We start from the raw sequence: 20,816 nt of genomic DNA on the forward strand, positions 1-20,816 counted from the left end.
GCACAAATGAAAGCTGCATGGGACTCTGTGGCTTTACCCACTATTAGCTTCTTGGTGAATTTGAATTCAAGCTCGTTTAGAGGCCTGGTAAAATGAGCCAATCCGGGAAGACAAAACCTGGCTCGGACCGACTCGTTTATGCCTACGCAAGGGTAATAATCCAAGTTAAATCTAGAGAACGGGAAACATAGTAGTTTCTCACTTTTGAAGAGGTAAAATAAAATAATAAAAAAAAAACCCGAGTATTATTGTCTCTTGAAAAACAAGGCACACTCGCCTTAAACAGATAAGATCACAAAAACCAATTAGAGACAGAGAGATAGAAGAACGCCTTGGCAATGGCATCTACAGCTTTGACTGTATCATGGAGTTCTTCGTGGCTAAATAGCTTGGGCGGAAACTTGAGTGAAGCCACTAAACTACCAGCTAGAAGAACAGCCTTGGTGGTTTTCGCTCAGAAGAAAGCCACGAAGACCCGAAAGGTAGAAATAGATTACACTGCATAAAAACGAACTGGGTTTCTGTTATTATTCTCTTATATTCTCATTATTAATTGGGTCTTTGTGTGCTTGCCTTTGTTTGGTTGCTGAGAAAAGTGAGAAAAAAGAAAGAAAACTAAAATAAACTTTTCCCACTTCAGTTAAGCTACATTATTCACAATTGGGCTTCTCCTTTCCCACATCTTCTTAGCAACCAAACAGCCTGGCAAAAAAACAAAATGCTAGCATTATAATGGGGTATTTGTTGGTGTGGGAGGGGTCAGATAATTTTGAAGGAGGACGTGGCATACCTGGGAAAGATGGGGGAGATGCTTGACGTGAAGGCCGGGTATTACAGAAATTATCTGCTGCCCTTGGGCAAGGCCCAAATTGTCACTCCCGCAGTGCTCAAGTAACGTATAACTGAAACCATCTTATCTTTAGATTGTGTTAGTTTGGTTGTCTCTCACATTTCCAATTCAGTAGGAACACTGATTATTTGTTAGGCGGAGCAAGTATTTGATGAAACAATGCAACATGTATAGGAGCCTATTTTGAGTAAATTGGAAAAATTGTCAAACAGAAACTATATATACCGTATGCTAACAGTCCATAATTATTTAGTGCTTGGAAACTATTTGGGAATGCGTATGTTAGAATAAGTAAAACCAGGCATGGATTTTGGATTTATGGTTGTATTATATGCGATGGGTATCAATACAATCCTGAAACTCACATATCATACCCATTAATAAAAGCTTTGGGACATCAAGATAAGTGATTTAATATGGACATGGTTGCTTCTGCCTGGAAACCGTGACTGTGGACTCTTCTTCTCTTTACCAACTTCTATGATGGTTTTCCTTGAGGCCTTCTCAGCTGGTAAGTGGGTATTCTGCCCATATTGTTGGTCGGGGTTTGAATCCCCTGACTGACCTATTGCTTGGGTGAGAGATATCTCAAGTGCTCAGGGGTTTATCTGTCTGTTAGCATAGTATAATTCTTTTGTGGTTAGCTGTGCATTCGGGGTTTCTCCTCAGTATCCAAAAAACCTCCATGATGGCCGAGAACCACCACAAGCTACAACACATTAGTACTTAGCTTTCAAGACTCCCAAATATCAGTTGTAGTATGTCCATCTAATATAACTTGTACATTATCATAAACACCTCTGGCTATATTTTCTCATGTAACTAATTCACTATGAACACGACCGGTCATTTATTGGGCTTGAAAAAATTAGAAAATGTGGGAAGTGGAAGTGCTGTATTTTGCACCCTGCAAAACAGGACAGGGTAGAATACCTACACTATAATGCCCTCGCCGAAACAAAGGTGATAATGATCGTGATTATCCATGTGGCCCTACTACTATATTCTGATATACATGGCAGCGGAAAACATGCTACAAAATTTTCTTTCCTTTTCTCTTGCAAAACCACAAACTCACCTAATTATACAACACCAGAGCGCTAGAAGCAACAAAACTCCATATTGACATAACTTAATTACAACATGTTCCATACAACTTATAGGATATTACAAAACTATATAATATCAAGGGGCACTTAGGCCCACATATCCTGACCCACAAAAGTAAAGTCCTCATCACAAAACCTCAAAAGTTTGAGCCTATAATCCTATGGGTCATACTATACATACCCTTCCGGCTTGCTCGTATCTTGATTGGCTATGACTGTAAAACAAACATTTTATAGGTGGAACTGCGAGTCCATGACTCAGAAAGTAAATAAATCCAATCAATCATGTATGGTGTGAGCACTTGTTTGATGAAATTCTCTCTTATTTTCCGAAAATCTTAAACACCAATTTGCTTTTTTGAAGAATACCATAAGACATTTCCTTATAACTCATGTTTTGTTTTCCGAAATACAAAATCAACATGCGGAAATTCTTTTAGGGGTAAATGCCAATGCTTTCATTTTTCTTTAGAACTGGAGAGAGATTTTACTTTAGCTATGAACATAAATCAGTGCACATACAATTTTCTTTCTACTCACATGCATAAAACATAATACCATACATAGCAATCATTGGAAATTAGCACATAACCATACTATTAATAAGCAACATACTTAAATCCAAAACATGCTTTTATTTCCCTTAACTTATCCCTAAATCCCTTGTTATACTCTTGGTTCCGTTGTCACGACCGATTTATCTCATGATCATCATGATCGGTTTATCCCCTGACCGTCACTACCGATGTATCCCATAATCATCACGACTGGTTTATCTTGTGGCCATCACGACTGACTTATCCTGTGATCATCACGACTGGCTTATTCCGTGACCATGCCTCAAATTGTTGTAGCCCATGGGATTACGGAAGGTCCTGTCGACGGCGTGGCATTGAGTGTTATGATGATGGTTACGAGCTTGTCGATGGTTCTAGGTGAGGAAATTATTGGGTCCAAGGTAGAGAATGCCAAAGAGCCCAATAGAAGCGGTGTGGGCAATGGTGGGCAGTGGTTTAGCTTTGATTTCATCTGCCTTGACGTCCCAGTATCAATGGGGTGAAGGAGATGAAGCAGAGGGGGTTGAGGGTGGTGTGGTGTTATAGGGTTGTAGCTCGGGTGGAGAAGAGGATAGAGGGCCTCTATTAAGAGAGGATTCTAGAGGTGATTTGGTAGCCGTGGAGAATGAGAAGTGGGAAGGAAGCATAAGGGGTCAACTTTTTTAGGAGATGCAGAATTATGAGTTGAATGGATTTGATCCAAACAACGAATTGATACTAGTATATGGGGATATGAATAAAAATCATTGGTAGTGGTGAATGTTGTTGGGGAGGAGTTCAAGGGGAGTGAACCATTGTGCATCTATCTAGTGGGTGTAGAAAAGGATGTTCCAAATATGGTGTCTCCCAAATGGGTGGTTGAAAGGGTGAAGGATTTTCGCCATGTAGTAGGATTGTCGTGTGATGGTTTTGAGGATAAAATGTTGGCGTTATTTGCTGAGATTAAAGCTAATAAAGGTAAGAATTTTGTGGGGAATGTGTCCGAAGTACATTGTAAGCCAAGGATAAAAGTTGATCTGGAATTAAAGAGGTTGGATTGCTCGGTTAATTATGATAAGAAGGGATGGCAATCTAATAGAGGCAAAGGAAAGGGGAGGGGCTCAAATTGTGCATGATGAAACCTAAAATAGTATCATGGAATGTCAGAGGGCTAAATGCGATTGATAAAAGACCAACGATTAGAGGGCTTCTCAGAGATTGGAAGGCGGATGTTGTATGTTTATTAGAGACAAAATTGGAGAGCATTTCTAGGGAGGTGGTTAGGAGTTAATGGGATTGTCAACATGTGGATTGGTGCTTTATGGGATCGAGAGGGGCTTCAGGTGGAGTTTTATTATTGTGGGAGAGGCGGGCTGATGGATAATATTGAGGATTGTGTGGGGAGTTAAACAGTTGCATGCTCTTTTAGAAATGTAGATAATTTTGTTTGGACGTTTGGGTGGGGGAAGTGTGTATGCCCCAAATGATGATATTGAAAGGAGGTATTTGTGGGATGAATTGGCTGGTTTGATGAGTTGGTGGGAGTTGTCGTGGTGTATTGGTGGAGATTTTAATGTGGTTCGGTTTCTGAGCGAAAAATCAGGTGACTCCAAACACTCTTCAGCTACGAGGGATTTTTTTTTTATTTTATCTTTGAGCTGGTCCTTTTGGATATCCCGCTTGTAGGGGGGGGGGGGGCATTTTAATTAGTCAAATAATTGGGAATTGCAGGCATGATCTAGAATTGATAGATTTCTTCTATCTCCGGAATAGGAGGAACATTTTCCTAATGTAGTTAGATTATTTTCCTTTGATGTTGGACTGTGGGTGCCAAGAGGAGGAAGCAGGTATTTCAAGTTTGAAAACATGTGGTTGGCATCAGTGGGATTTGTTGAACAGGTAAAAACTTGGTGGTTGTCCTATAACTTTCATGGTTTACCGAGTTATATATTGGCTTATAAGTTGAAAGCTCTGAAGGTAGATCTTTAAAAAATGGAATTAAGAAGTATTTGGTGATGTTGGGAAGAGAAAGAAGGAGCTTTTGGAGGGTATTTGGGATCTGGATATAATTGCAAAGGGTCGTAGTTTAACGGAGGAGGAAAGGGTGAGGAAGGAAGATATGTCTAAGGAATTGGAGAAAACTATTCTGTTGAAGGAAGTGAGTTGGAGACAAACATCTAGGGTCCTGTGCTTAAGGAAGGGGAATAAAAAAATAAAAAAATAAAAAAAATTCATAAGGTGGCTTCTTATCTAAGAAATAACCAAGTGGAATCTTTAATCATCAATGGATCCATGTCTTCTAACTCTAATGAGATAAAGGAGCATATAGTGCAATTCTATAATAAATTGTATTCTGAGTAGATTACTTGGCAACCGAGGGTGGATGGTCTTTTGTTCCTGTCCATTGATGCTGATGAGAGTATTTGGCTGGAAAGAGATTTGGAGGAGCAGGAAGTGTAGGTTGTGTTGAGGGATTTGAATGGTGATAAGGCATCAGGGCTGGATGGTTTCACTATGGCTTTTTTCCAGAAGTGTTGGGATGTAGTGAATGAGGATATCATGACAGTTTTTATGGAGTTTCATAGTCGACAGAAGTTTGAGAAGAGTATTAGTGCAACTTTTGTATATCTTATCCCAAATAAGGCATGAGCTATGGTCCTATGGATGCTAAGGATTTTCTGCCAATTAGCTTAGTGGGTGGGGCGTATGAAATTATTTCCAAGGTTTTAGCAAACAGGCTAAAGTCGGTGATGGGAAAGATTATCTCTAACTCACAGAATGCTTTCATTGGAGGTAGACAAATATTGGATTCAGTGCTAATCGCTAATAAAAGTTTGGATAGTCGGATTAGATCGGGGGAATCTGGGGTGTTGTGCAAGTTAGATTTGGAGAAGGCTTATGATCATGTAAATTGAGAGTCCTTGCTTTATTTGTTAAAGAGATGAGAATTTTGGGAGAAATGGAGGGATTGGATAGAGCATTGTATTTGTACTGTACGATTTTATTTTCTTGTGAATGGAACACCGTCCCTATTATTTTCTAGCTTTCGTGTGTTCAGACATGGGGATCAGTTATCGCCGCTATTGTCTGTGGTGGTTATGGAGGTGTTGAGTTGAATGATGACTGCGAAAATAGATAGGGGTCTTATGATAGGTTTTCAATGGGGTCGAGATATAATGAAGAGTTGGTAGTGTCTCATTTACTATTTACTGATGATATGCTGATTTTTGTGATGCAAACTCAGAACTAATTCGACATTTGCAGTGTGTTTTCTTATGTTTTGAAGCAGTTTCGGAATTGAGAATCAATTTAGCAAAATCAGAAATTGTTCTTGTAGGCAAAGTGGAAGATGTAGAAGAGCTGACCAGTATTCTTGGGTGTAGAGTCTCTTCGTTGCCAGTGAAGTATTTGGGTTTGCCATTGGGTGCTTCTTATAAGGCCACTTCTATTTGGAATGGCCTAATTGAAAAAGTGGAACGTCGGTTGGCTAGATGGAAGAGACTCTATTTATTTAAGGGTGGTAGATTGACAATGATCAAGAATACTCTATCCAATCTACCTATTTATTACTTATCTTTTTTACCTATTCCGGTGGGAGTGGCCAATAGGCTTGAGACACTTCAGAGAGATTTTTTATGGGGTGGAACTGGGGATGAGTTTAAATTCTATTTAGTGACTTGGGCTAGGATTTCCACTCCGATAAAATCAAGTGGGTTGAGAGTTAGAAATCTGATTCAGTTCAACCAAGCCCTTTTGGAAAAGTGTTTTTGGCGGTATGCTATAGATAGAGATGCATTATGGAGATTGGTGATAGAGACTAAATATGATAGTATAGGGGGAGGTTGGTGCTATAAGGAGGTAACGGGGACATTTGGAGTGGGAGTTCGGAAACATATTAGAAAGGGGTGGGAAAAGTTTTCCAATTTTGTTAGATTTGAGGTTGGGTTGGGTCAAATATTAGTTTTTTGCATGATGCTTGGTTTGGGGATAGTCCGTTGAAGATATCTTATCCGGATTTGTTTAGTATTGCTTAGAGAAATGATGAGTGGGTGGCTGATAACATGCAGTTTTGAGAAGGGATTATTCAGGGGAATGTAATTTTTACTAGACCTATTCAGGATTGGAAAGTGGAGGTGGTAGTATCTTTCTTTCAGAGGTTGTAATCTTTCCAACAAATACAAGGAGAGGAGGATAGAATAGGATGGAGTCCTTCCAAAAAGAGCAAGTTCGAAGTGAAGTTGTTTGATCAAGTGTTAACTAGCCAGAATGGATCCTCTTTTCCATGGAAGAGTATATGGAGAGTCAAGACTCCTTCACGGGTGTCCTTTTTTTGTGTGGAGAGCAGCATTAGGGAAAATATTGGCGCTCAAGAATTTGAGAAAGATGAACGTTGTGGTGGTGGAGTGGTGTTGCATGTGTAAGAAGAGTGAAGATTGATCATTTACTGATTCATTGTGAAGTAGACATAATTATGGAGTTTCATTCTTAATTTGTTTGGTGTTGAGTGGGTTATGCCTTGGCGGGTGATTGATTTGTTGGTCAGTTCAGGAGGATAGGTTGGGTGTGGTACAGTTATGGAAGTATGGAGGTTGGCTTCATTGTGTTTAATGTGGTGTCTTTGGCAAGAGAGGAATGCTTGGGGTTTTAAAGATTTAGAGACTTCGGTGACAAAATTGCGGAAGATTGTGTTCAACACTTTATATATTTGGATGTCTGCCCATCATAGTTTTCTTGTTTCTAGTTTTGTAGATTTTTTAAACTTTTGTTCTTATTTTTCTTCAGATTATGGACTCTCTTGTATACTTCCTATGTACTAGAGTACTTTTATGGGAGAGCTTGAAATGGAAGGCGCTAATTGGTACCTTTATGGGAGAGCTTGAAATGGAAATTTTCATTGAAGTTTGCATGTTGAGACCCAAAGCTGTGCGTGAGACCATTGAGATGGCTCAAATGATGGAGGAATACCTCTCTCGTCAAATGGGATCTCCATAGTGTGTGCTATTTCAAGTATGAAACTAACCTTCTCACCTCCTATTAACCACCAAATAACCACTTCTTTAGTAAAGAATATTCCATGGGATGAAATGCAACGCCCAAACACCTTTGTAGCTGCTCTTCATTCAGAGTGCTCATTTTGTGGAAAATGAGTACAACCTGTAAAGACCTTGATTCAGTGGATCGGCTCTCTAACCATTTTCCTAATCTAAACCTTAAGAACAAGATTCATCCCAAGGGAGCAAGTCCTAGGCCTGGAAAAATTGAAAAATGTGGGTAGTGGGAGTGCTTTGTTTTGCACCCTGCAAAACATGCAAGAATAGAGCACCCATTTGGGAGTGTTTTAAGTGAATTCGCTGGATTTAGTTTAATATAGGTCATGGGTAAGTGTAATACAGTTATGGAAGTGTGGGTAATTTGGTGTTCAACGTGTGTAGTGTAGTGTAGTGTATCTAATGAGTTCTGTATGTGTGTGTTGTGTGATGAATGAACCTTGTAGAGTGTGGTTTGTGTCCTAGAGTGTGGTAGCGGGTTAGGGATCTATGTTTAGAGAGGGAAGGAAGCATTGTGTGCGATAGAGTAGAAAAAGAAATCTATTATCCCTGCACTGAGGTGTTGGTTCCCACCCAAAGTAGCAAGCACTTGGTTTAAGTTGAATCTAGTTTCTATATTTCCTCACTTGGAGTCCATCATTATTCCACCACGTGCTACTGTGACTCATCATTTTGTGTTGACCATGCTATATTCTCCATCTCCATAGGAAATCACCGTCGATGTCATCTCCTTTACAATAGTCTTTACCTCCACCCTCTCTATGACAACCTGCAAAAAGCCACCATTAGCAATCCTACCCTCATCAGCCTTAACCACCTCTGCCATCCTCACATTCCATCACCCTCAACCTAAAACTTATCAATACCAATTTTTTCCTTTTCTTTTTTATTGTTTTTAACTTATGGCAATGCAACCGGACCACCCCCAAGAGTAGACAATCACATGCCGTAGTTTCCTAGCAATTGCTCCACCATTTTGTTGATGCTGGAGCTGAATGAAGGGCATAATGTGTGTTATGGAGGATATCTTGGTAGTCTAAGGTGTTAATGGTGGTCTTGGCATTTTCTCAAATATTGCTTATCATGATGTCCACCCAAAACTCTTATTTTTTTTTTTTGATGAATAAAAGATTTTATAAGGCTCAACTCAGTAACCAATACACTCCAGTGAAAACTGGAAACAACTCCTGCATAGGGACAACAAGCCCCTAGCTAGGAAACCAAGAGAGAAAAAAACCCATCAACGACAACCCTACTGCTTCCAAGAACACAGTAAACAACAGCATAAAACAAAGCAAACATCTACAAGATCAAAACAGAGAAATCAAACCCCCATCAATCCTCAAAGACACATAGGACTCACAACATCCCATCACTCCAGAAAATGCAAATTCCATTTAGCAACAAGGTTCATATTCTTCCTGAAATGGCTGATCTTCCCTTTTGCTACAATCTTCACTCGAGCTTTCCACCTAATACGAGTCAAAATTGCTTCCTCCGTGCGTGGAGTGTTATTGTGCAAAAGGTCGTTCCTCTGCTTCCATATATGGTATACAGTAGCTCCAAAACACAGTCGACCCAAAACTGCTCTTAAACTTTTCCCCTGCATCACCTTCAAGCTCCAAACTACAATATCATCCCAATCCAAAGGCACATTGTAAAAAGAACACTCAGCCATGATTTCAGTCCAAATCCGCCTACTGAAACTGCACCTAAAGAAAAGATGCTCACGGCTCTTTTGAGCTCCATAGCAGAAAGGACAGAGAATCTGTCCTGAATAACCCCAGCAACACATGCGTTGTTTAGTGATCAAAGCATCCCTGAAAACTAGCCAAAGCATGAAAGAATGCCGAGGGATAGAAGCAGGAGCCCAAACAATCTTCCACCATTCAACTACCGGATGCACCTCTCTCAATTTTTCCCAAGTGTCCGAGCACTTATATATGCCACTTCGAGAATTCCACACTGGCTCATCAGCATCTCCAACCTCAACTGTGTGGAGTTGACTCTGAATCTCAACAAGATCATCTGACCGGGCATAAGGCCAAAACCAAGCACCATTCTTCATAATGACATCCAGTTTGGCATGCAGGGGAAAACCTGAATCATGATCGATTCTATAACCATATTTATCCAAAAGACAACCTGCAGGATGCCAATTATCCAACCACAAGAACACCTTATTACCCCTCCCAACCTTAAATCGAATGAATCTTTTGGCTAGGTCTCGGAGCTTGAGAATCTTCTTCCAACTCCAAGAACAAGAAGCTGGAATAGGAACTGTCCAGAAGCTCCTACCTTTCAACCAGTTTGCTTCAGTCCATGCTACCCATAAAGAGCCTGCTTTTGAAAATAAATTCCAAACATGGTTAAGCATCGAAGCCTGATTCCAAATAGCAATGTCCTTGATCCCAAGACCCCCTTCTCTCTTAGGAAGACAAACCTTACTCCAAGCCACCTTAGCATGAGCTTTTGAATCACTACCACTCCATAAGAATCTATTTAGTTTCTGCTCAATCAAATGAATAACTCCCTTGGGCAGAATGAAGACTTTGGCCCAGAAAACCTACATGCTAAGAAGCACGGATGACAGAAGTTGAAGCCGGCCAGCAAAGGAGAGGTTTTTTACAAGCCAAGAATCAATTCTTGTTGTAATTCTATTTACCAGGCATTCACAATCAGAGGAAGATATACGCTTAGTGACAAGGGGAACACCAAGATACCTTACTGGAAGAGAGCCCTCCGGCATGTGAAGAATCTCCAAGATGGGTTGCTTGACAGCAACAGGAACACTGGCAAGGAAAATAGAACTCTTAGAAGGGTTAGCCTTTAACCCTGATAAATCCTCAAACTCAGCAAGAACCTCAACTATGGCAGTAACTGAGGAAGTAGTAGCAGCAGAAAAAATCAGAAGGTCATCTGCAAAGCACAGATGAGTTAGATTAACTGCAGCACATTTTGGGTGATAAGTAAACGCAGGGGAGCCAGCAACTTCACCCAATAAAGAAGACAGCCCTTCCATCCATGACAAAAAGATAAGGGGAGAGAGGGTCCCCTTGCCTCAGTCCCTTCCTTCCCTCAAAATATCCCACCAAGGTTCCATTCAGAGATATAGAAAAACTTGGACTAGTGATGCACGCTCTAATCCAGGCAATGAACCGTCTAGGAGCTCCAAAACATTTAAGACAATGCAGAATATATTCCCAATCCAAGGAGTCATATGCTTTCATCAAATCAACCTTAAGAGTACATCTAGGAGCCCCCTTGACCTTGTGGTAATGGCAAACAACTTCCTGCGCTAGGAGAATATTTTCAGCAATACCACGTTTGGGAATAAAAGCTCCCTGGTTAGTGCTAACCACCTCATCCAGCCCCTTCATCAAACGATTGGCCAGAATTTTTGTAATGCACTTATACACCACATTGCAACAAGCAATCGGCCTGTAATCACCCATAGAAGATGCATTCTTTTTTTTAGGGATCAAAGTGAGAATGGTGGAATTCACCTCCTTCAAGAGCTTCCCATGAAGAAAAAACTCCAGAATAGCATCACAGAAGTCATCACCAATAACCGACCAAGCTTTCTGAAAAAACCCAGCAGAAAATCCATCAGGTCCAGGAGCCTTGTTAGGATTCATAGAGAAGATAACTTTCTGAATTTCTGATCTAGTGACTGGAACTTCCCTTATACTATCATCAGAAAACCTCCTCTTAATAAGACTATCAATCCTCTCAGCCTTGACAGTAGAGAACTCATGAGAAGAGCTTCCCAAAAGCTTCTTATAGAAATCTATAGCCGTATTCTTAATCTCCTGAATATCAAGAATGCTATTCCCCTTATCATCCTTTAACATCTTAATAAGATTAGAAGAGTTTCTAACCTTAACAGAGTTATGAAAGTAGGAGTTATTTCCATCACCAAGCTTGAGCCAATTAATCCTAGACTTTTGCTTGAGGAGATTCTCTTCAGCAGCCGAGATAGACACCCAAAGATGCAAACATTCCTTCTCTTTTTTTTTACAATCTTCATGCCTCGGGAAGCCATAAATTCAGCATGAGCCTTGACTAGATCAGACCTAGCCTGTAACACCTTCAGCCCCAAACCTCCAAAAATCTCTCTGTTTTTAAGCTTCAGGACCTCCTTGACAGATTTGAGTTTAGCATATAGCCGAAACATAGAAAAACCGGTCACCTCTACCCGCCAACCCTCCTCTATCCAATCCAAGAAGTTCCTATGATCAGCCCAAAAATTAAAAAATTTGAAGGGCTTGGGACCATAGCTAACAAGTTTTGCTATAGTCACCAAAGCAGGGGAGTGGTCAGAAACTCCTTTCTCAAGAAACTCCACTGCAGTATTGCTGAAAGTAGAAAACCACTCACCATTTGCTAATACCCGATCAAGCTTTTTAGAAACAAAATCTGATCCTGCCTGATTGTTAGTCCAAGTATGATAGCATCCCGTATAGGCAATGTCTTCCACTTCCAAATTCTGAATACAATCCACAAACTCTCTTTCATAACAAGAAAATCCCTCCTTGCCCCATTTTTCCTCAGGAAATCTAACAACATTAAAATCTCCTGTGATAATCCAGGGTACTCTTCCCATATCAGCCTTTAACAACCTCATCTTGGACAATAAATTTCTTCTGTCAGGACCAGAAGTAGCACCATAAACCACAGAAAGCATCCAATTTACCCCAGACACTTTTGAAATTACCCTACAAGTAACAACTTGAGCATGAATATCAAACACTTCAAGATGAACACCTCCCGGATCCCAGCAGATCCAGATTTTCCCCAACCAATGTTTAGAATAGTTATTGATAACTTCCCAACCAGGAAGCATAGAGCCAGCCACCACGGGAAAATTATCCAACTTCACCCGAGTCTCAACCAAACATAGGATAGAAATCCTATGATTATGCACCATTTTCCTAATCTCCCTCTGCTTTAGGGACTTATTAAGACCCCTAATGTTCCATGAAAGGAGCTTCATAACCCACCAGTAGGAGAAAAACCCTCCATCCCAGGGTTACCTTCCATCTTCCCCTTCCCCTTACTCAACAGGACCTTTTCAAAAACTTGGAGAAAAGTGGTTGGGGATCTAGGCTTCTCCACCCCCACCATCTCCTCATCCCCACTTAAACCATCAAATGAATTAGAGAGCCTAAGCCCCTCTGCATTGGTTTTAGTCTTAGAAACCCCCACTGGCTTCCTAATAGTTCTATCAAATGGCATAGCCTGCTTACCCACAGGGCTAGTCTTCCTCTTAGGAGTTTTAGGCTGTTTAGGAATCCACACCTTCTTGTCTTGCTTCTTACAAGCAAAAACCGCATGACCAAAAGCCTTACAACTAGAACACTTTGGAGGTAACCAAGGATAAATTACCCCCACAGTGACAGAATCACCATTAGCTCTACATATAGTCATTTCTTTAGGGCAATCTGAATTAACATCAAGTTCAACCAATACCCTAGCAAATCCTAACCTTTTCTGTTCCTCAGTAACTTCATCAGCATAGAGAGGAACTCCAACACCACTAGCCACATAGCTAAGACCATTAGGAGTCCAGAATTCCATGGGTAAATGCAGAAACTTAACCCACACAGGAACAGAAGACAAAGCAAGTTTTAGGACCTGCATACCTGGTTTCCACTTCCTGAGAATCAAAGGTTTGTTAGAGATATGCCACAATCTGGACTCCATAATCTCATCACAAGTTGCTTCATCTTGAAACCGGAAGATATACATTCCATTTTCCAAAGAGAACACTTCAACATCACCAAATTGACTCCACATACCAGTCACTGCCTTCTTCACCAGGAAATAAGGCAAGGTCTTATCCATGAATTGACCCACCAGGCTTGATCTCCATTTGGAAATGCCTTCTTCCACAATATCATCTGGCGGGTAAATGAAAGTCTGACCCCCTTCCTTTTTTGGTGGAAAATACTGGAGAAACTTGCAACGGTAACTGGTTTTGGCCTTGACAAAATTTGAATGGTCAATATGCACAGGTACTCTCACTTCTGAGAAAAGCAGATTCTCCAAAGATTTCAAAAAGTTGAAAAGTTGGGAGTATCTTAATTTTTTTTTTTAAACATTCTCCTTGAGTGCCGAAGGAGATAGCCGGGAGCAACATAACAACACATTCTAATTGATCACATGTTTAAAATATCTACATTCTGATTGTCACCCATGATTTGCATCTGTTATGTTGGCAGTGACACTAGGATTAAATTCTGTAACATCTACAAAATATTCGCAAAGAGCTATTGAAAGCAATTTTTATTTATTTTTTTTTTTTTCAAAAAAAGTACGTATATGTAAGCTCCAGAATTAAAGTTCATGATCTTGATCTTGCATAGCATTATTCATTTATTAGCCAGCAAATAGTTGATTGAAGCTCCAGATAATAGAATTTAGTATCACATTATTGATAGAAAAAGTAACCTATCTCATCACTTTGATAGAAATTTTCTTCATTATTTTTACAGGGAAATGCGAATGGAACAGGAGAGAATTGAGGCTGAGAAAAAACGGGTAATGAAATAAGCCATTTATTGTAATAGGTCTAACGTTAGTGGTGTGTTTATTAGGTGTGAGTTTTGTAATTAGGTTGTGTTTGTAAGTGGGCCAATGATGTAATAAATGGGCTGGGCTAAGGCACTCTTGGTGTGTAGTTGAAAGGTTAGGATTTGATAGAGACTTGTTAGCAGGTTAGTATAACAGGGCCCAAGGGAGAGATTGTAAGGATCATCAAGATCTTATCTTTAATTGTGTTTCTTAGAAGTTAGGTTGTCCCCGAAACAACCCACCGATTTTGGCATACTTTCTTTCATTTCAACCATTCTTTTCATTACAATTCATCAATTCCTTTCCAGTACAATCCAAAACATCGAATTTCATTCCATCATTTCATTTAATTGTAAAAAATTCCCTCATTTCCATTACAATCAAATTCTCAAACACAAGAAAGAATTTGTGAAACCCTAGGTCTGTTACATTTATTTATCCCTCTACTTCACCGAAATTGCTATTAGTTCAGGTTATATCTTTGATAAATATTTCCATGTTTAAGACATTATATTCTTCATATGTGGTTGAATTGTTTTTACGTTAGTTCTGTATGTACATTATGTCCTAAGGCTACATGCAGTTTGTAGTTAAAACATTTCTTTAAGGATACTGCATATATTTGACATGAGTTCTAGTGATTTCAGAATCCTGTTTTCTGTTGCCATTATTCGGTAAGACCAATGGCATTGTCTGACTCCACTTTCCCATTTTAAGATCCATTCTTAGACCCTGCCTCTACTCTTACAAGTTCAATTATGCCTCCAAATGTCAAATAAGAGCTGATTATTTCAATTCAGTGCCCAAATGCACTATATCTTGATTACGTATCTGTTCTTTCTTTTGCTAGTAGAAACCTATACCAGTGTTTCCCCCCCCCCCCCCCCCCCCCACCCCCTCTTTTTTATGTTCCTTACTCATTTCATTACATAATATCATCTTTCTTCAGGCAAAAGATGAGGCACAGCAACTCGCTCTGAGCTTTGAAACTGTTGGAGCTTTTAAGGTGAGGCGCAAAGGTGGGAAGGGGAAACAAATTTTTGGAAGGTGAGTGAATCTAGTTCAGTATTAAGCAGAAATATAATCCATTGTTTGGATATTAACTGATGCAAAATTCAATTGACAGTGTTACTGCTCAAGATCTTGTTGACATAATTAAGGCACAACTTCAGAGGTACTATACTGACATTAATATTATTTATTCTTTCACTGATTCCAACTATATCTGTGAGCTTTTCCTAATGCAAGTTTCAATGATTTTCTATATATGTACAAATCTACAATTTATGATATATTTGAAAATTTCTGAAATTATTATGATTCCAGGACAGTGTGTTATTTGTTATCCTACTTCAGATTGTAATCCTCTTATATTTATGGATGATTTTTTTTTTCTTGATTTCATTCATGATTCTCATCATGGCCTCTCGCTTCCCAGATTTTGTGTTATTTCATCCATTGAATCTCCATTTCTACATCTCTCTTCATGGTCTCTAGCTACACAGCTTTTTTGGTTTTTCTTACTAAAGAAAATTATAACAATTTTTCCATGTTCTGTAAAAACCAGTGTTCCGTGAACCCAGTAGCATATAAGTATACAGTTCAAAATAGGGGACAAGAAGTCTCTGGAGCCTATACTAATTTGATGCTTGTGGTTGCTTAATTGCTATTATTGATGTATGTATAGGGATGTGGACAAGCGAAATGTTTCTCTTCCGGAAATCCGGGAAACGGGAGAGTATATTGCAGAGCTGAGGCTTCACCCAGAAGTTATTGCTCGAGTGAGGTTAAATGTGTATGCTAACTAAGGACAGGTATCTTTTGGTGCCCAAACTCTGGATGGAACGTGTGCTAGCAGCTTGCACATCTAAGGTAAATAGGCATCTACATATCTGAAAGCCATGAGATAATGGGAGCCTTCCCAATTACCAGATAACCAATCATTCAGAATTCTTGGTTTTACATTATGGTGCAAATTTTCTGCAAATTGACTTGGCTTACTGCTTTCTCTTCTTTCATGTTTTGAAGAAGTTGATTAACATATTGTATGATTCTTCATACTCTGCAAACTGAAATTTTTATTTTTTATTTTTTTATTTTTGAATATTTCATTTTGCTAATTATCAGGCTGTTCTGCTTTTCTGAGCTGGTGATAAAGATGTGCTATATAGAGATACTGGATCAGATGCAAATAGAATGGCTAATATTTTGCTTCACCAAGAAATCTCAAATTACCAGAGATTTGCAATTTACTATAATGTTCCAACTATTTTTCAAGTCAATGAATCCAAAAATGCAATTGGTAAAATATCTTGCTTTGTCGATTGATGCAATATCAGATTCACATGGATGCCTACAGCCATTCTTACCTCCCCCCCGGCCCCCTCTCTCTTTTCTGGCAAAATTACCTAAAAAAAGAAAAAAAAAAAAAAAAAAAAAAGAAAAAAAAAAGAAAAAAAAAAGAAAAAAGAACATAAGAACAAGGTACAGAAAACTTCTCATCTGTTCATGACACTTTTTTACCTGATCCTCGTGTACAAATTTGGATAGAATCTTATTAAGTCACTACTTATCTTAAAAAGCTAAACTAATAGAAAAGCGTGAAGCACGTTAAATATTTAATTAAAATTGATTTAACATATAACATTTGGACTCTAGGTAAGAGTTGTTTTACTTTTCAAACGACTACAATTAGAGTCGTTTTTACCGAAATGTCTCAAATCGTTCGGAGTCGTTTAGCAATAAAAACAACTCCAAAGGTTTGGAAACAGTAATAAAAATGACTCCAACTGCTTGGAGTCGCTTTACTATAAAACGACTCCATTCTGTTGGAGTCGTTTTAGGTCTAAAACGACTCCACACTTTTGGGGTCGTTTTGTACGTAAAACGACTTCAAACGTTTGGAGTCGTTTTGCATTTAAAACTTCTCCAATCTGTTGGAGTTGTTTTTATTTTTGGAGTTGTTTTAGACCTAAAATGACTCCAACTGATTAAAGTCGTTTTATATAAAAAACGATTGCAAATAATTTTTTTTTAAAAAAAATAATAATAATAATTTCATTAATTATTATTATTATTATTATTATTATTATTATTATTATTATTATTATTATTTCAGGTAATACCTAATATAGCAAGAATAATGTTTTCATAGTCATACACTTATAAACAATCACATACACATAATTTGAACTCTATACTCAAAAGACGATCGCTAAGGCTCGATGTACATCAAGTCATAACCAAAACAATAACAAAATGTGTTAATTATTAAGACCTATTTGTCGAAATATTCTTATAATACCATTGACATGTGTTATATTTTCAATTAAAAAATATTAAAAATTAAATTTAAAAATAAAGAAATATTAAAAATATTAAAAAAAAATAATAATAAAATAAAATATGAAAGGGGTGGCTAGGCAAAATGGGGGTGTAACAGTAACACCCATTTTCAAAATAGCCTCAATAAAGGAAAAAATAAAAGACAATTGGTGTAACACTCAAGGAATTTAGTAGGATGACTAAGAATACTTTAGTATAAATAATGGTTGTAAGTTTGATCAAATATATTTGATGTCTAATTTTATATCCTCGGTTTGAAATGCGAAGTGGACAATTCAAACTAGGCTCTGATTCACATTATGAATAATTTGACATTTAAGATTTAAATGATTAGACTTAAAATAGAAATAGATTAATTAAAAATAGGGTTAAATACCCTTTTGGTACCTGAGTTTTGACAACTTTATTTTTTAGAACCTGAATTTCAATTCATATCGCAGATGGTACTTGGGTTTTGGGAAAAGACGGACTTAGTACCTCCGTCTATTTTTCCGTCCAATATTTAACGATCTACCACACGTCAACCCCGGCCTGAGGGTTGACACGTGGCACAATATTAAAAAAATTAAAAATTAAAATTAATAAAACTTTTTTAAAAAATAAAAATATTAAAAACTTCAAAAAAAAAAAAAAATTAAAACAATAAAAGGAGGGGTGGCTCAGGCCACCATGGGGGTGGCCGGCCAACCTCTCAATTTATTTTTTGATGGTTGGGGGTGCTCATGGGGGTGGTTCGGCCACCCGTAAGGGCCAAAACCCATCAAATTTATTTATTTATTTTTTCTGCCATGGGGCGCTCAGCCACTCCTATGGTGGCCAAGGGAGGTGGGTTAGCAACCCCTCCTCTTTTTTTTTTTTCAATTTTAATTAATTTTTAAAGATTTTTATATATTTTTATATATAGTGCCACGTGTCAACCTCAGCGGTTGACACGTGGCAGACAGTTAAATATTGGACAGAAAAATAGATGGAGATACCAAGTCCGTCTTTTCTCAAAACTTAAATATCATCTGCAATACGAATTGAAATTCAAGTACAAAAATAAAATTTTCAAAACTCAAATATTTAACCCTAAAAAAAAATTTAGTTTGTATAATGATTAACTAACTGGTTTTTAATTTTATATATATAAATGTGTGCATAGTTCGGACGGTACGAACTTGCATCTAGTACTTGAGTTTGTGAAATTTGGTGTCTTGGGTACATGCATGTCCTTTGCTATGTTGGCTGAAGGAGGACTTTTCAACTGCATCCTAAAAGTAACTTCACTACAAAGGAAACTCATGTACAAACCCTAGCATTTTCTGAGGATACGGTCGGAAGCACGAAGCAAATGGATAAAAACTGGAAATTTCGGCGCCTACAACACTGTAGCACTGTTTAAGTTTTTTTTTTTTTTTTTTTTTTTTTTTTTTTTCCAAAATTCCAAATATGTCCCATAATCTGCATATAAATAGCTCTCAGAAGTAAGTTATTTTTACACTAAAAAATTTCACTGCATCTTTCTCTCTTGTACGAACAGCTCATATATAATATATAAAACTTTACAGTTTAGAACTTTTGTGACAACTCTTCTTTTTTTCTTTTCTTTTCTTTTTCTTTTTTTTAATATAAACATACAAAACAGAATTATTGCAGTGGCATGATGATTAATCACTGGGCCAATATCAACATAATACATCTCATAACATATGTATAATATATCATAGATAAATAATTGCAACGGAAACTAAATTCATTGACTTAAAAAGAATAATACAACATCATAGCCATATAAATCTACATATCTGTTTAATTTTACTAATATTTACATTAAATAATGGCTATATAAAATAAGTGTCACACGTGACACGAGCCATATATCTACAAAAGTCTATACAAACATACGGACTATCCTCAAGTCCAACACATACAATCGTCGAGACAAGCTTCGTTCATAGTACTCCAAATAGAATGCCACTGGGTCATTGTCAACATCAGCGATACCTACAGCCAAAGCATCAACAATTACACAATCGTGGTGATAGCCACGTTCGCATAAGTGAAAGTATGAGTTTACCAACTCATATAACGTGTCATATTTATTTTTAACCTTTTTTTTAAAAAAGATATTTTTAATTTTTCTTTAATTTTTAAATTTATGTTTTAATTTTTATTATTTTTTAATTGAAAATATGACACGTGGCAAGGGTATTACAGGAATATTTCGACAAAATTGATCTTTTGTGTACTCTTTGGTAGTTTGTGGGGTCCGAGTGACGCACTTGGTAGTTTAGAGAGATACTTTAAAAACGGTTAGTAGTTTGGAGGACTTTTTTATAATTAACCCTTCTCTTAATTGGTTGAATTCATGTTTTTAGCAATTAATTAATATCTTGAATGTTACAACTTTGAAGCAACATCAAGTGGATTGCTAAGTATAATTCTTCTTAGTTTATGCCAATTCTAGTTATTATAATTTAAATTTTTTCGATATAATGTCGAAATTACTAGAAAACGTGTGATTGAATATCTCAAGGAATGATATTATATTTAATCATCCTTTTAATATTACAAAAGCGTCATTGTGCTGCCTAAATATTATTAGGTATTTCACAAGAACATCGTTATAATGCTCAAGTAATGTTAGAGGTTTCAAGTAAATATTATATTAATGCTGTAGTAATGCCCGCATGAAAAATACGTGGAAATGCTACATAGTTGTTATGATGCTCAAATAATACTAAGATATTTTATGTAACACCCAAAATTTGAACCAGCAAATTCGTAAGTAGAAACCTCCAGTTTCCACGTGACATTACTACATCAGAGATGAACTCTTGCAGTAGAATTTTTTTTTTTTTTTTTTTCTAAAGACTTATGAATTGATAATACAACACATAAGAGCTGACTGAATTACCTCAATATATATATTAATTAGACACGTAGTTTTCTTTACACGTAATAAGTACTCTAAATACAACATAAAAAAGTGCCACAAACGGCACATACACATACATAAAAAACTACCAAAATACAAACGTATTCCTAAACATGTTACATTCAACAATGGCTGTGACACAATTAATTACAAATAAATATAACTGGCTACACAAATGTTAGCTTAAATTATTAAAGTTAACAAAAGAAATCCATAGATATCAGGATCGACATATGAGTCCTAGCCAACTTGATCTTCTTCCTTCAGACCTGCGCAAACATCCATGTGATTGTGGATATTACTAGAATCTCATATTGTAATTGAGTGCGAGTGGGTCAACTGTTTCAATAATATAATAGTTACTGATTTCTTTTGAAGCACATAATGTAATGATGTAACATTACGTCTATATATATATACAATTCATGGTCC

General features: G+C 37.5%; 1 protein-coding gene across 2 annotated transcripts; it reads left to right on the forward strand.

Annotated features, from left to right (window-relative positions):
* Positions 1-277: 277 nt before the first annotated feature.
* LOC133877851 (large ribosomal subunit protein bL9c) lies at positions 278-16,427 on the forward strand. Of its 2 annotated transcripts, XR_009901796.1 has the most exons (7): positions 278-482; positions 764-891; positions 14,041-14,086; positions 15,069-15,166; positions 15,246-15,293; positions 15,807-15,991; positions 16,247-16,427. XR_009901796.1 is itself a non-coding variant. In XM_062316286.1 (6 exons), exons 1-6 carry the CDS (start codon positions 339-341, stop codon positions 15,925-15,927), a joined length of 585 nt encoding a protein of 194 aa, XP_062172270.1. In that variant the 5' UTR covers positions 278-338; the 3' UTR covers positions 15,928-16,188. The 2 variants fall into 2 exon arrangements, 1 of the variants encoding a protein (XP_062172270.1); XM_062316286.1 differs by lacking the exon at positions 16,247-16,427 and having other exon boundaries at positions 15,807-16,188.
* The last annotated feature ends 4,389 nt before the right edge of the window (positions 16,428-20,816 follow it).

This window comes from Alnus glutinosa, chromosome 9 (assembly GCF_958979055.1).
Source record: "Alnus glutinosa chromosome 9, dhAlnGlut1.1, whole genome shotgun sequence".
Taxonomy (NCBI): domain Eukaryota; kingdom Viridiplantae; phylum Streptophyta; class Magnoliopsida; order Fagales; family Betulaceae; genus Alnus; species Alnus glutinosa.

Bases quoted from the DNA above. Each gene is read 5' to 3' on its own strand.
- LOC133877851 (XM_062316286.1), top strand. From the start codon at position 339: ATGGCATCTACAGCTTTGACTGTATCATGGAGTTCTTCGTGGCTAAAT. The intron at 15,167-15,245 runs GTGAGTGAATCT...TTCAATTGACAG, and splicing joins GGGAAACAAATTTTTGGAAG to TGTTACTGCTCAAGATCTTG. The intron at 15,294-15,806 runs GTACTATACTGA...ATGTATGTATAG, and splicing joins ATTAAGGCACAACTTCAGAG to GGATGTGGACAAGCGAAATG.